General features: G+C 38.4%; 1 protein-coding gene across 18 annotated transcripts in view; it reads left to right on the plus strand.

Moving 5' to 3' along the window:
- The window catches only part of DOCK10 (dedicator of cytokinesis 10), a 153080-nt gene that overhangs the window by 70411 nt on the left and 67871 nt on the right, over positions 1-14798 (plus strand). For all 18 annotated transcript variants that reach the window (XM_035335209.1, XM_035335211.1, XM_035335218.1 and 15 more), the window contains exons 5-10: positions 4613-4685; positions 5018-5149; positions 5415-5549; positions 10358-10541; positions 12175-12260; positions 13619-13702. In XM_035335209.1, coding sequence (XP_035191100.1) covers positions 4613-4685; positions 5018-5149; positions 5415-5549; positions 10358-10541; positions 12175-12260; positions 13619-13702 — 694 coding nt within the window. The remainder of the gene's footprint in view (positions 1-4612; positions 4686-5017; positions 5150-5414; positions 5550-10357; positions 10542-12174; positions 12261-13618; positions 13703-14798) is intronic.

Consider the following 14798-nt stretch of genomic DNA (forward strand, 5'->3'; position numbering starts at 1 on the left):
TGTCTGGGTAAGCGTACTTCCCTTCTGTGCTTGGAGGCAGCACTTTAAAATTGGGAGGAGAAGGAACAAGTCCTTTGATGTGCATAAAGAAATTTAGGAGCTCATTCCTTCTTGAAAGGGTTTCTGCCTTTACTCTCATTTCTGGCAGGTTTGTATCCTGTGCCCTGAGGGCTCTTAAAGAGCAGTGAATGATCTCACTGAATGCCCAGACAAGCAGTGTTATCACCTCCTTGCTTGGAATTTGAGGCGTTAAAATCATGATACTGGATGAAAAAGGTGGTTACAGGCACATAGCACCAACCACAGGAACAGGTGCTTCAGATTTGGCTTGGTTGCAACCCTAGTACTAGCTAAACCTATTGTGGGAGAAATCGATAAGCTGATGTGTTTTTCAGAGGGTTTTGTGCTCTAACCCTTCCCCAGACCTACATTCTCTCTTATATGTTGGTATATTCACAAAGAGCGAACGCGATAGTACAAAAAGCCATTAAAAACAGTTTTGCTAATCAGTTATAAACATACCTTTTCTTATCTACCTACTGCACTGATTATTTTATAGAATTAAAGCATTCAGTGCTCAAGAAAAATGTTTGCAGTGCAGAAGTTTTCCATTTAACCTTAAGTATCTTCCATCTTATAAAATATACGTTTGACAGACATGGTTGCCTTACTCGGCACAGAACTACATTTTAGCCAGTTATGGACACCTCTTCGATGAAGGTTATTTTAAGATAGTTAATATGATTTACTTTCATGACTTCATGCTCTAGGGATGTTATGGTGTCTCAGATGGTACTTTTCCCAACTTGTGTAAAGGATGATAACTAGTAATCTTGTTTGTCTGGTATCAGAACACAGCACTCAGGAGTGGTTGGGCTGCAGCACCGCTTGATGCTCCAGCAGCCAAGTAACAGCAGGAGTGCCTACATCTTGTTTGCTGAAAGTTGCCGTGGCTTTGGGCTTAGCCTACCTTCAACAAAGCTGGTTTGAAGTCCACCACGTTTCATAATGTCTCCATTATCGCACAACCTCCCAGATACCAACAGACCTCGATTTGCACATGCATGTTATGACCTTCAGACTTTTAGATTAAATCTCCTCATTAAAAATGAGGTGGTTTGATACTTCTTGGTCATAATATTCTCTCTCACCGATGGTATCTCTGGATGCCCAATGCCCATAGTTTTTGGATTTGTTTTGTTTGCACAAACTACTGTCCTGCTGTATCAGAAATCCAAGCATGCCGTTGTATTAATTCTTTCTATAGGATATCATTGTAATAGGGAAGGTTGGATGAGTGCTAAGTGTCGTAGCTTTGCATCATGAGAAAAGGACGCTGTTTATGGTGCCAGATCCAGCTGTGGCTAAAGGATTTCCATTCACTGAAGGTGTGCTGAACCTTCTCCGGGGGTTTTGAATTGTAGAAACACAAAGACTGGGACCCAGCAGCCTTCAGCAGTGCTGAAAGGAATTCATGATTGTTGGTACGTTTGACATGCTGTGGTGTTTGACACAGTCATACCAGATGTCAATTAATGGCTGCATAGCATAGCAGATTTTTATCAGATATCCATGTTCGTTTCAAATACTGATCCTTTTTGATTGAGAAGTAGCTGCAACGTGATGCAGACCACCTGGAGCAGGCACAGGGGACTCAACGTGTCCGTGGTGGACTTCCACTGAACTAGAGCTGTGACACTGGGGAAGAGCTCAACGACATGTGCACACTAACACGAACAAAATTCTAGCAATTGCTTTAGTTTTTCTGAGTCTGTTCCTCCTCTGAGGTTTTTCTCAGGTCTCTCTACCCCTTAAATTCCTCTCTGTGAGCTCTCACTACCTCTTTTTATACCATTTTTTATGCTTTGTGATGGTGTGTTCTGACTTCTTTAGCAAATGGAAGGGTAGAGGAAGAACTGGGCTTGCTTAGTTTGTGCATTGTGGTGACAGTGTGTCTGGGAACAGAAATAGTCATTAGCAAAGTTTTTGCTGTCATTTAAAATATGAAAATCTAACACTTGCTAGGTATTTTAGGTCTGCTCCTTTCAAAGTCTGCATTTTTATATGGGTCTGAAGAGGCAGTAGGCAGAGGAAAAGAGGGCATACCAAGCCAACAGATTAAAAAAATCTTTACCATGTTTTATCTGCCTGCCCCAGAGAGATGAGCAGCGTACCTGAAACTGTTTCAAGTTAGCAAAGGAGAAAACCATATTCCATGGAGCATTACATGGTTCTGAATGTATGAGAGGTTCATGTGTGGTCAGTGAGGGAGCACTTCAGCAGGATGGCCAGTCATCCCGCCAGGGGTTTCTGTGGTGGTGCTGCAGACTGAAATGTCCATACAGCAGGGTTTTGCTAGTAGATGTAGGGGTAGCACATCATAAATTACTGGCCCTTGGCATTGAGGCAGCCTATATGCATTCTTGAGTGTAATTTGCATAGATGGAAATAAAAATAAAAATACCATATTTTATTCAAAAAAAAAAAAAAGGAAACCTTTTTGCAAGACTTTTTTTAATGATGCAAACTTCACACTGCCTTTCCCAAGCCACTGACACCATCTCAACTCTATGATCTGCCAGCTCTGCCACCAGATCGTCTGCCCTTTTATGTCTCTCATATAGCTCTTCTGAGAGGACAGCAGGATTTCCTTCTTTCTAAGAAACGTGCCGAGTGCTCGTACTTGCAGAAGATCTGAGGCTCAGTGGGACAGGCTCGCTTTCCAGCTGCGGGGCGGCAGAGCTGGGCAGAATTGCAGTGTCACGGAGGCAGGGGACCGGACACCATAGCAATTCAGCTCCTCCTTCCCGTGCTCTTTACTTTCCCCTGTAGCATCCGTGTTTTTTGTTTGCTTGTTTGTTTTCCCAGTAGCTGAGTAACTCACCCCATTATTAGTACAGATCCTCAAGCAAACGTGTTACCCGGCGGCGTGTGGCCTGGCAGCATCAGGCGATGTGCCGGCAGGTTGCCCTACAAGCACTGCAGTGCGTTTATCGCTCTGAATCGTGAATAAGCCAAAAGGATTTGGGTCTAAACATGCGAAGGCTTGAAAGGTGGTGGGCTTTTTTGTTTGCTTTGGTGGTGGTGTTTCTGTTTTGTTTTATAAAATGTGGGATTTGGTTTGAGATTTTGGGGTTGTCTTCATTTGGGTAGGAGAGAGTGTCTAAGAATTTTTTAACAGCTGTCCTTGGTTGTGTTGGAGAACCTGCCATGGAATTCCCTGTCAAATGCTCTGCACGTTAACGCTTTTATAGATGTCAAAGGTATCAACAGGTTGTAAAGGTTCCTTTTATGCAGTATATTAATCAGTTGTTTACGTTAAACACTGGAAATGGAACAAACTAAAACAGAATAAAGAGTCCTGTGTTCTTTTGTACCCTGTGTGCATTTCATTATGCTGGCTTTTCTGATCACAATGGGATGTTGAAGTCGTGATAAAACTGATTTTGAAATGGGAAAAGCAAAGAGGAGATGGGTATTGCTTTTTATTCTCATCTTCCTGATCATAACTTGTGTATGAATGAACAGAAAATGAAAAAGGGCCAGCTACCTCTTTTTTATTTATTTTTGAAAGTAACACAGCATGCTAGCATGGGCTAACATTCGCTAACTTTACAGAGGAAACTAGCTTACGAGCATGTGGTTTCTGAACTTCTGTTTGGATTTGTTTCTGCACACAGCACGGTCGTGTTGCTTTGTTCATGTTCTAAGTCTGGGTGAATGACAGTTCTGTAAAGGCTGGCCTTCTTAATCACGGCTTTTAGCATGGTGACGTTTGTAGGTTTCAGTGTCATAAGTAAAAGTTTTCAAGATGAGATTTTAATCTTCAAGAATTTGAAAACAGTGTTGGTACTCTTCAGGCCACAGAAAAGTCTATTTTTCCCATTTAAAAATATCTTTTATCGTGTGCATTTTTCTGGCTGGCACTTAAGGTTTAATTCGACAACACACTAAGTACTTTGGGACAGTACAATTACTTATGTGCTTAAAAATAAGCAAGTGCTTAAGTGCTTTGCTCTTTCATATTCAGTTTTGTTTCATAGTCTGCATTATGGAGCTCTTAAATGGCACCACATCAAAAAGACATCGCTGTATTCTTAAATATTACTTTAAGGCTATGCTCATCGTATTGAATAATAATAAAAAAATCTTGAAATGTTAAAGAAATGTAGAAGCTTTTACCAAAACATTGTAATGTTTTTGTTGGTTAGGAAAAACTCCTAAGCAGTTCATTCTAATTAATTTAATAAAGCCTAAATTAATTTAATAAAGCCTTAAATGGGATCACTCTCTGGAAAATGTTTAGGTTTCGTTGCCTGTTGTGGTGAAAGAGCAGAGAAAATAATAAGAAAGGAGGTGGTTTTGTTTTGTTTTGTTTTTATCTTGTTTATGAATCTGTTGCAATTTCATATTGATGGGGGGCGGGGAAAGATAAAGATAGCTTAAGCAAAAAGGTGTTTTATGTACATATAGTGATTTTTAAAGGAATGTAGAATCACAGCACTAGGTGTTCTGAAGATGTCATGGGGGCCCAGGATGGTGGCCTCTCTGAAATAGCAGATAGATGATTGTATAAATAAGTAAATAAATATATTTTTTCCTCTTTTTCTAGAAACGAGTGTAGACCAGAGAAATTGCCATCACATTCCTTTGAAATTGATCATGAAGATGTGGATAAGGATGAAGTATGTTTTCTATTTTTTTTTCTTTCAGACAGGGAAGACTTATTTATTAATTTAACATCATAAAATTAAAAAAAAAAAAAAAAGGAAAAAAAAAAGATAATGGAGGCTCATTATCCCCTATAAAATATTTTATATTTTAAGTAACTTTGATGTTGGTGGAACAGCTTTATCTCTTATGTCATCATGTACACAGCAGGCTTATTAATAAGTTTATATTAAAAGGAATGTAAGGATGATTATTTGTTGTCAAGCAGATATTCACACATTACAGTTTTCTTTTGTCTTAATTCAAAAAGCAAGTCAATGCAACATTAATCATGTCTTTCCTCTAGGATACAACATCCCACTCATCTTCAAAAGGTGGTGGTGGAGGAGGAGGAGGACTAGCAGCAGGAGTTTTCAAGTCTGGATGGCTTTATAAAGGGAATTTTAACAGCACTGTAAACAACAGCATCACTGTTCGGGTAAGGGAACAGCATTACTCTTTCTTTATTCCATTTTGATTTATATCCCCCATAGTGGCACTTTTTTGTCGTTTATATGTTTATGTCTCAGATTAGGCTTCGTTACATTGATTTAAATGATACTAAAGTCATGTTGCAATTGTCTGCAAAATAGTGCAATTGAAATGTGAGTAGGAATTGCTTATTATTTAAACCCTGTGAATAAAGTATCAGTGAAAACAATTTGCAGTACAGCAATTCTCATTCTTTTTTTTTCCTACTTCAGTCATTCAAAAAGCGCTACTTCCAGCTGACACAGTTGTCGGATAACTCATATATTATGAATTTTTACAAAGATGAAAAAATATCAAAGGAGCCAAAGGGATGTATTTTCTTGGATTCGTGTACAGGAGTTGTACAGGTAAGCCTTGTTTTATTCCGTTGTATTTTTTTGTGTGTCAGATAAGTAAGAATTACTAGAGACACATGGAAGAATGCGTACATGCATGGGATATAGTGATCTTGTTAGCAGCTGCATTAAATGAAAACACCATTAGTTTTGCTTTTTTAATTGGTTCAAGTGCTCAAACTGACAGACTACAAGAACAACAGGTGAATTATGATAACAGGTCGTATATATGTTCTTTGCCAATGGCACACATGAGGAAAATATTAAAATATTAAAAGTTTATTTTCACTGAAATTATTTTCTTAGCTGCCAGGTTTTATGTTATGCTTACTAAGACCGTGCTTGTTTATTGTGGGTTAAAGAGACTGAAGTTATAGAGCTTCATTTGTTACAAGTTGTAAATTATTCTCTGTCCTGAGTTCCAAAGTGTTTAGATTATTCAATAGACTCCTTGAAGATCATCGTTCTTGCAGGTGATAGAGAGTCTTAAAAACAGCAGATATGACAGAGCCTTATTGGATGTTGTGGCTTGGAAAAATAAATAGCCAGAAATGTCTGTTGTTGTTGTTGTTGGTTTTTTTCCTGAAATTGAGTTTTCAGTGTTTTTTTTTTTTTTTTTTTTTTTTTTTCCCTCTAGCTGCTTTTCCTTTATTTCTATTAATGTATTTCTCTCTCTTTTTTTTTTCCTGTGTGAAATAAGATGTTATCTTAAATAACATGTTACTCAGTTCATCTAGCCCCACGTGTCCCTACATAAGGAAATTCTTTTTTTAGCTATACTTAACTATACTTATACTTTAGCTATACTTGTTCTTTACCTGCTAACCTGTAAAGTTTGGTAAAAACACTAGTACTGACTGAACTGAGGGTTGCTTTGAAAGAAACCTTTCAGCTAATGCAAGGGAAGACCCCTAATAAACATCAGCTTTTCCTAGTTGGAAAGTTTCCTTCCCCGTAAATGGGCCCTTTCAAGCAAGAGAAATAATCAGTAAAGGTAATTCAATCTGGGAACGAATACTTGCTGACAGCTCCTGCAGAACCCTTTTCCTGTGTCCAGGAAAAGTACCAGGCTCTGTAGGGAATGGCAGGTTATTCTGCGTAGTTTAAAGGGTATTTCTTTTTTCAAGCAGGTGTAGGAGAGGACAGGGGTAAATTCATGGAAAGACAATGATGTCTGCCTCTGTCCTGCCAGTCCACTGGCTTGAAAGACCCTAATGAGTAGACTGATAGTGTGGCAGAAGGAGATACAGAAATCCTGTTCAGAAATGCCTGAAGTCTGCAACACATGCTTATGTTAGAGTCTGGGCTTTGTGTGTTTGGGATGATGGGCTCTGTGTATAAGATGTCCTCTGTACAGTTAGAGAAACACCAGTACTCCTGTAAAGAAGTTCCTGCTGTTAGCTGACTCTCAGTTGTACAGTTAATTGTCGTTCAGAGGGTGTGTTTATTTAGCTGCTGTCACTTTTGGACAGGAACTAATGTCCTTGATCTTGTGTGCTGGTATTGCCCAGTCATTTATAAAATAGGACAAAAATAGGAGAAAATAGGGAAAAAAATAGGAGAAAAAAAATGGCTGCTTGCTTTTGTTTGCTGGTGGTGTGTGATTTCCTTTAAGATAGGTGACAGCCAGAACCCTAATTAAGCCCTAGATTTCCCCGTAGTGTGGTTTAGTGTGGTTTTAGATACAGGTTAAGTACTGCTGGGGGGGTGAGAGGGGTGTGAAATGTCTTGACTGCAAGATTTTCAGACTTTTTAACTGAGCTATGACCAAAAACTATATATATTTGAAATAATCCTCCTGAACTTTGATAGCTGCCTTCTAAATCTACAGAATACCTGCAAATGGTCCAGAACACCTCTTGCCTACCACCAGCCACTTGTTTTTTGTTTTTTTTTTTATTATTCTTTGATTGACATTCAATATGAGATGCATAAATTTATGAGCTGCCTTCACTAGTCATAAGTGATCCTTAGCCAAGGCAATAATGGTGCAAGTATCATCAGCATCAAAATCTCTCTGTTACCAAAAACGTGATGAAGTAGAGTCATAAGGCTGAAAATCAAAACCTTGCTTAGAGTTGTCATAAACAGGAAGGCCACAGAATCTGGAAAAGAGATGGATAAATCTGAATGTTTAGAGGAACTATGATGTTATATCTCTGATTTTGTGAGTTTTACACCACTATAAATCATTTAACTCAACAAGAATGACTTTGAGCTCCTGTTTGATAGAGGTTGAGTATCTAGACTGCAGTAAGCATCCTGGAGAAACCATCTCCAGATGAAATGCAAAACACCTTCAAAACACTTCTGTTATTTTGGAAGAATGGCCCTGCAGGCATTAAACTTGGCCAGATGTTTCATTTATAGCTCATCTGTAGTTTCTTATTGAATCTTGTATTGTTTCCTTCTGGAAGAAACTTTAAACTTGAAATTAAGTGTTGAAGATCACACGTCAACCTCAAGGTCCACACTCCATATGGAAGGACTTATAGAGAAGGAAAATGAGAAATGATGTTTCCCCCCCTACCATCCCCAACCCCCTTTAGCTGATCAGGAAAGAAAAATAGTTGGCTTTAGATTTGAAGCAAAGACTTTGCTGTAGATCTCATCTGCTTGCCAGAAGTCTGAACTGCAGATGGAAGAGTGGATATTGAAGTTTTCCTGCCCTAATGTTCTTAAAATTTAGCATGCAGGATGTATTGCTCTCTTAGATAATGTCTGATAGTGTTACAGTACCTGATTTAAAGATCTTGGCCATGTCTGCAAGGGGAAGTACATAATTCAGACAAGAAGCACGTTCATCACAATGCTCTTTGTACTCTTTCTGAAGATAAATTGAAATGTAGCATTTTTCTTTATGGATTGTGCATAAATTCATACATGTGATCCCCTTATACAGATAACTTTATATTAAAAGTTTTGAATGGGCACTAGTTTAGGATTTTTGGCATAGTTTTCTTCCACATTCAATTTTTGTTTGATCCTTTGTGGTTTATTAGCAAAAATCGATTTCAGTAAAATTTTAGTTATTGTTTTATATTAATTTGAGTTAAATGCAGTGAGCGGAAGATTAGAGTGATTTCACTGTGATCAAAAACAGTATCAGACACCCAAGAAAGAATTGCTGCAAAACCCAATCCTATTCTCACCCTATGTAGGGTGAACTAAAATTGATATACCTAAAAGAAAAGTTACCTCAATAAAGTGCATGAGAAAAAATGATTTCTTACCAAGAGAATTTTCAGTAGCAGAATTAAAAAATAGCACACGCGTGCATGTGCGTACGCTCTTGAGCTGGCTTGAAAAGCCCAGATTTGACTGATTCCATTGACCCGAGTAACTCCAAAAATTTAGCTTTGCTGATTCCTGAGCTGGGTCACGATGTGTAATATAAGGACTGGAGCAAGTGATTAACAACAGATTGGGCCGGAATCATCTCTGCTGCTGGAAAAAAAGAGTGTTCGTGGAACTTTATTCTCAGTGTCCGGTGTTCTTCGTCTCCTTCACTGCTCACCAGGCTCAGATTTTGCCTCTGTTCCTCATACACAAAAGAAGATATCTCTGTGATCTCACCAGCTGGCTTAGGAGCTGTTCTTAGTAACCTGTTGATACAGGACTGCAGTTGTGTGTGTTGAGAAGTAGTCACGGTATGTAGAACTACAGGGCACCGTTGTCATGTTATTTAAGACTGTGAATTAAGAAAAACTAAAACTAAGCGAAATGTCCAGTTATGGGCTGGAGGAATTGGTTTTCATCTGTCTGCGTCACTTCAAGGTGAGATGTGTCAGTAATGCCCTAACTGTAGACGGTGGCAATTTTCTGCAATGCTGAATGTAAAATTGTGGCACTGGTGTTCACAGACGGTAGTTGTAAAAATTAGATTATGTACTGGGGAGAGGACATATCAGTGGTTGTTCCAGATTTAAACAAGGGGAAGAGACAATTGATGCAGCTGTCTCGATAAGACTAAGAGATAGAAGCCTCACTAATTTGATAAATTTGAGGAATGAAGGATGTTAGAGTGGAAAATCGCACCATTTAATTTTATTGTGCTATTTCACTAACTAAGTGCCTGTAAATTCTCATGACAGAAAGTGATGGATTAACCATCAACTGCACGTACAATCTGGTGATACAGAACAGAATAAATCTGTTGCCAATACACTGGGCATTGATTCTTATTCTGTACTTGACAAGGACAGAATTGCAGTGTCCAGACAATAGTATTTTCACCTTTGGCCTCCTGGAAGGAATTGTTGAAAATGCCACAGCTGTTTGTAAAATCATTTTAATGCTTTAAGGTCTCAGTGCCTAACGAAAGCACCCATGGGAATATCTTCCTGTGGAAGATTTCATCCCATTCAAACCTTCTGGAGAGATTTACTGCTTACTTTCTATTCCAAGTTTAAGTGATAATATCCAAAAATTCTTTCATAAAAATACAAAAATAATAAAATTATACTTACTACCTTTTTGAGTGTCTGATGCTCTAGTAACTTACAGGAGACTTGGCTTTAGAGGTGTTTTGTGTAGGCGACTTTGAGTCACGTAGCAATCCTGTCCTTTCCCCATCAGAGGTCTCTTCCTATTCCATCTAGGAGGCATCCCCTACTAAATGGGCTTTAGATAAAATAAATTGATGTAAATATTTGTTAATGTCACGGTACTGAATTTTCTTTAAAGCCAGTTAATTTTGCTTGATTTATTTATTTATTTATTTTTGAGGCGTAGCTGTATAGAAGTCCATCTAATGGATACCTTCTTGGTACCTTTTTATAGTTACAGTGTTTATTTTTCTTTTCCTTTTGTTCCAACAGAATAACAGGCTTAGGAAACATGCCTTTGAGCTGAAAATGAATGACCTCACATACTTTGTGCTGGCAGCTGAAAACGAGCAGGATATGGATGACTGGATTTTCACTCTCAACAAAATCCTGCAAATAAATCCAGAGGGGACCATTCAGGAGAGGAAAAGTGCAGACCTCACTGATCTAAAACTTGGTAAGAGTGAATAATCTTGCGTTGTTTTTTAAATCAAATAAAAAAGAAATGAACCTTCAGATATCACCATTGAATCATTTTAACTGCCTTAGTCTCTAATGGGTTCTGTACCTATTGATTTCTGATGAAGCAGCACCAGTCTTTTGGCAATCCCTGAACAATGTCAGCTAACTACCCACAGATCATTTTCAAAAGGCTGTGGGAGGGAGGTAAGCTGCTCCCCATAAACTCAGCAGGAACAACATGGCTCTGCTTTGCTTATACAGCTCCTTTTCAAGAATAGTCTTCCCTGTCAGTGATCTTGCTGGTACTTTATGTTTTACCGTCTTGGGAGTCTGAAAGTTTTAAAGAGTTTTCTGCCTGGGAGAAGTTCTTTTTCCAGCATTTTGTTTTCTTTAAACATCTGGAGCTAATAATAATTAAAAAAAAAAAAAAATCCCAGCTGTGGTATATTGCTCTTTCCCTGGAAGCTTATTGACTTTTCATTTCTTGCTTTTGTGAGTTTGCATATGAATATCCTTTCACTGTGGAAGAAAGAATTAGATGCTCAGTTATATTGTACTCTTTATGAGGCAGTAACTCATCCTTTCACGTAATAAATCCATGTTCGGTTTGGATGAACCCCAACTAAAATTCTAAGACTGAAAGCATTTGAAACCTTAACACAGATTTGAACTGCTCGTACTCTGAACTGAATCTAAGCTTTGAACCCACATGCATCTGAATCTTGGGGAAGTTCAGAGCTAATTGAAGGCTTTACCCTGCTGCTTATAATAAATTCTGATTTTGGAGGGACAGGATACTCTTCATATAGCCAAAGATGTTCTTATGATTTGGAAGCACAAGAGACTTGCATGTCAGAAGCAGAGAAGTACTTTTGAAAATCCCACCCATAAGGGATATTAATGAAACAGAAAGAAAAATGTGCATAAGAGGTCAAAGACATAAGGCTAACAGAAAACAGAAGTCTTTACTGGTAAAAGCCCTGATAACAAGCAGCAGGAATGTGCTATGGAGTTAACTTGTCAAAAGGCACGATGCTTTCTTGGCAGGAGAGTCCTAAATGGCTGTAATGACTTACTTCACATTGGGCTGAATTACCTACTGAAAGCAGAGTGGTCCCCAGTGAGAGAGTGCAAGAGCCAAATAAAAGGTTTGCTGTGTAGTGTTCTTCTCTGGATACATAGATTTTCAGCTTGGGGAGTCCAGACTACATCACTTCCCTTCCCAAAGAGTGGGTCCTATCTGCTTCACTGAGTATGCTGAAAACTCTGTTCACCAGGTGTCCAAAATCTTTGGGCTGGCATAAATTCTCTGTGTTGCATCGGGAGGGACTGGGAGAGCAAAGGAAGGTGTTTCTATTGTGAGCACATATATTTGCCATGGATGGATGTGCCAGACATTTCACTAAGTAGAGTCAGGCAGGCATCTTACTTAAATACAGACTAAGTTATAGCAAACAGCACTGGGGATGAGGTTCAGAACAGAGGTTACTTTTTCATTCGATAGCCTGATGATACTAAAGGAAAGAAAAAGCAGTGGTAGGTTGGGGACAGATTTTAAAAAGCCAGTGGTAAGAGCAAGTGTAATGAAAAAATTGCTTTTTTTTCTTCCCCAATCTCCCTTTTTCAAGACCCTGCAGAAGCTTCGGTGAGTGATGATTGCTCTCAAGAAGAGACCGACTCTTCAGAGAACACCTTGCACCCAGACTTTGCAAAAGTAATGGATGTTATGTTTTTCTTTACAAGCAGAGTGGAAAGTGCTACGTAGGTCAAAATGCTTGCTAATAGGTGATCAATAATATGGAAAGGTTTAAAAATACCATACGGCCCATTTTGAGTGTTAGAGTCATGATAAATGGTGGGAATAATTTTCTTTCTGAAAAGTTGATGGCTTTGTATAAATGAAGAAAGTTCCACTGGGTATAGAAAAAAAAAGTAGATACTCACTAGACGGGTTTGATTTATACCTGTGAAGTCAGTAAGGGTCTTATCCCTGCAGTTATATGTGAAATATTTACTTTTTTAACCTGTATTTCAGCAGACTTTGGCCATCAGAGATCCAAGATTTCCTGTGTGACTTGCAGCACTTCAAGGAAATGAGCTGTCAACTGCTCATAACCTTCACTAATTTCATTGAAAGATACATGTAGTATCAGGAGAGACATTTTGTCCTCCAGAATTCATAAACTACTTCATGTGGATGAGATAATTGTAGAAGGTGCTAAGAAACTTCTTGATGAAAAGCTAGGTTGGAAATGTGTCACTGCTGTTCTTAAAGGAATATGTGATGTGCTTGTAATCTATCGGGCAGCTACCCGCTATAGCAATAGCAACAGTATGCTGTCTGTATACACAGCAAAATCCTCTCTGAGGATGTAAATCATGGAGATATGAACCAAAAACAGTGTATGCAAATGAGAACAGAATTTGGTCTACACTTTGCTTTAGGTTGTATTCATATTTATGAAGTGGTCACACAATTAAAACAGCAACAACATCAAAGATAAAATGTAATTGAGTTCATGTGTAAAGACAGCAGTGGTATCTGATCTTGTCTGTAGATAGATGCTTTCTTTACTGGAAAAGGTTTAGTTAATGCAGGTACATCAAACCGATAGCTGCTACATCTGACCACTGGTGGCCCTCAAGGCTAAAATAGATGGTCTGCAAGTTGTACGATGCTTACATTGCTCTTTAGATGGTTAATTCCTGTTCTTCCCCCTTGCTCCATATGCCTGGCTGCAGCAGTGATCTGTGATCCCTAGTCCATGGCAGGTACATCTTGTGTACATCTTGAGCCACTATTCTGACATCTTCCACAGTGGATTTTGTGGTAACATACATGAATTTCATAACTTGCTCCTATCTGGGGTTCCTTCAAAGTATATCGTGGACTGAAAATCCTGCTTCACGACCATATGACCTTCAAAGAATGTTTGAAGGTGCTTTGGGATACCTACTGCAGAAATGAGGAGGGTTATTAAGAGAGAAACATTAACCATTCATTTCGAGATTTAACAACTCTATGGATTTCTGTTCTTGTGCAGAGTATTAATTTATTATCTGTCACAACAGTACATCACAGAAACAGAAGAAACAGTGAAAGCCTCTCGAAATACAGAGCGACTAAATCTTTTCTCTTTGGATCCTGATATAGCAGTGAGTGAAAATATTTTTTTCAAGTTCTTATAAGTTTTTAAATACAGGTGCTGATTTAACTGGGTTAGTGAAGCCCCCAGAGTGGTTGGGAATTCAGCAAGCAGCTGAGTATGCCTGAGATTTCCACCCTGTGCTGATCTCACTTGTATACGCAGGAGTCTTAGATGTAAGAGAAAAGTAGAGTGGAAACAACATTTGTTTTCATCTTCAAAATGGGTGGCGAAAAAAGTGCTGTCTCTGCTCTGCAGAGATTTATGTACAGGCTCTGCCATATCTGCACACAAAATGGTTGTGGTTGGCAGGGACTTTTGGAGGTCATCTTGTCCAATCTAGCTGAAATTTGAATCACTAAAACAGACTGAAAATATTACAAGAACAGGACCTTTTCTTGTATGGGGAATGTTGTAAGAACAGTGCTTTCATTGTTATTTATTGCACCGAATTAGACTATGAAATGTGAATGGTTACAAAAAGCAGTGGGAGGTACAATTGGAGGTATAAAAGTCTATGTACATGAAAAGTTCAGCTGTAAATGTAGGAAGTGCAGATTGCTTTTCTTTTCTTATCCTCAGCTTGCTTACCATTCAGTATTAGAATTCATGATTTGAGGAATGTTACTGCTTGCGCTGACTGTACATTTGTTGGTGATTTCATTGGAAATTTTATTTTAGTTGAAAATTCTTCCAAATCTTTGGTCAAATCAACTGTAGCGACAGTGTTACAAATATGAAGCTGGTGTAGTATACAAGTAAATGAAAAGAAGGGGGAAGATGTGAAACGTAATCCAAACATACACTCTTATAATATGAAATCTTGACGCTGTTTAATCTAGATGAGGAAATTAATAGCTGAGATTTTGGAAATAGTAAACAGGAGAAAACTCAGGGTTCTGTGCTACAATAATAGGAAACCTAATTTGGATCCCTGATTCTGCATCTGCCTTTGTATATGTTCTCAGGCAGGCGTTCCTAATTTTTTTTTTATCTGCTTCTTAATCTACACATCAAGAATAATATTCATTTATTATGGTAATAGGAAGATATCAGTAGTGGGTTTGTGAGATTTTCATGTGTTTCAGTGATAGTAAACGCCTCAA

The sequence above is a fragment of the Oxyura jamaicensis genome, chromosome 9 (genome assembly GCF_011077185.1).
Source record: "Oxyura jamaicensis isolate SHBP4307 breed ruddy duck chromosome 9, BPBGC_Ojam_1.0, whole genome shotgun sequence".
Classification (NCBI taxonomy): Eukaryota; Metazoa; Chordata; class Aves; order Anseriformes; family Anatidae; genus Oxyura; species Oxyura jamaicensis.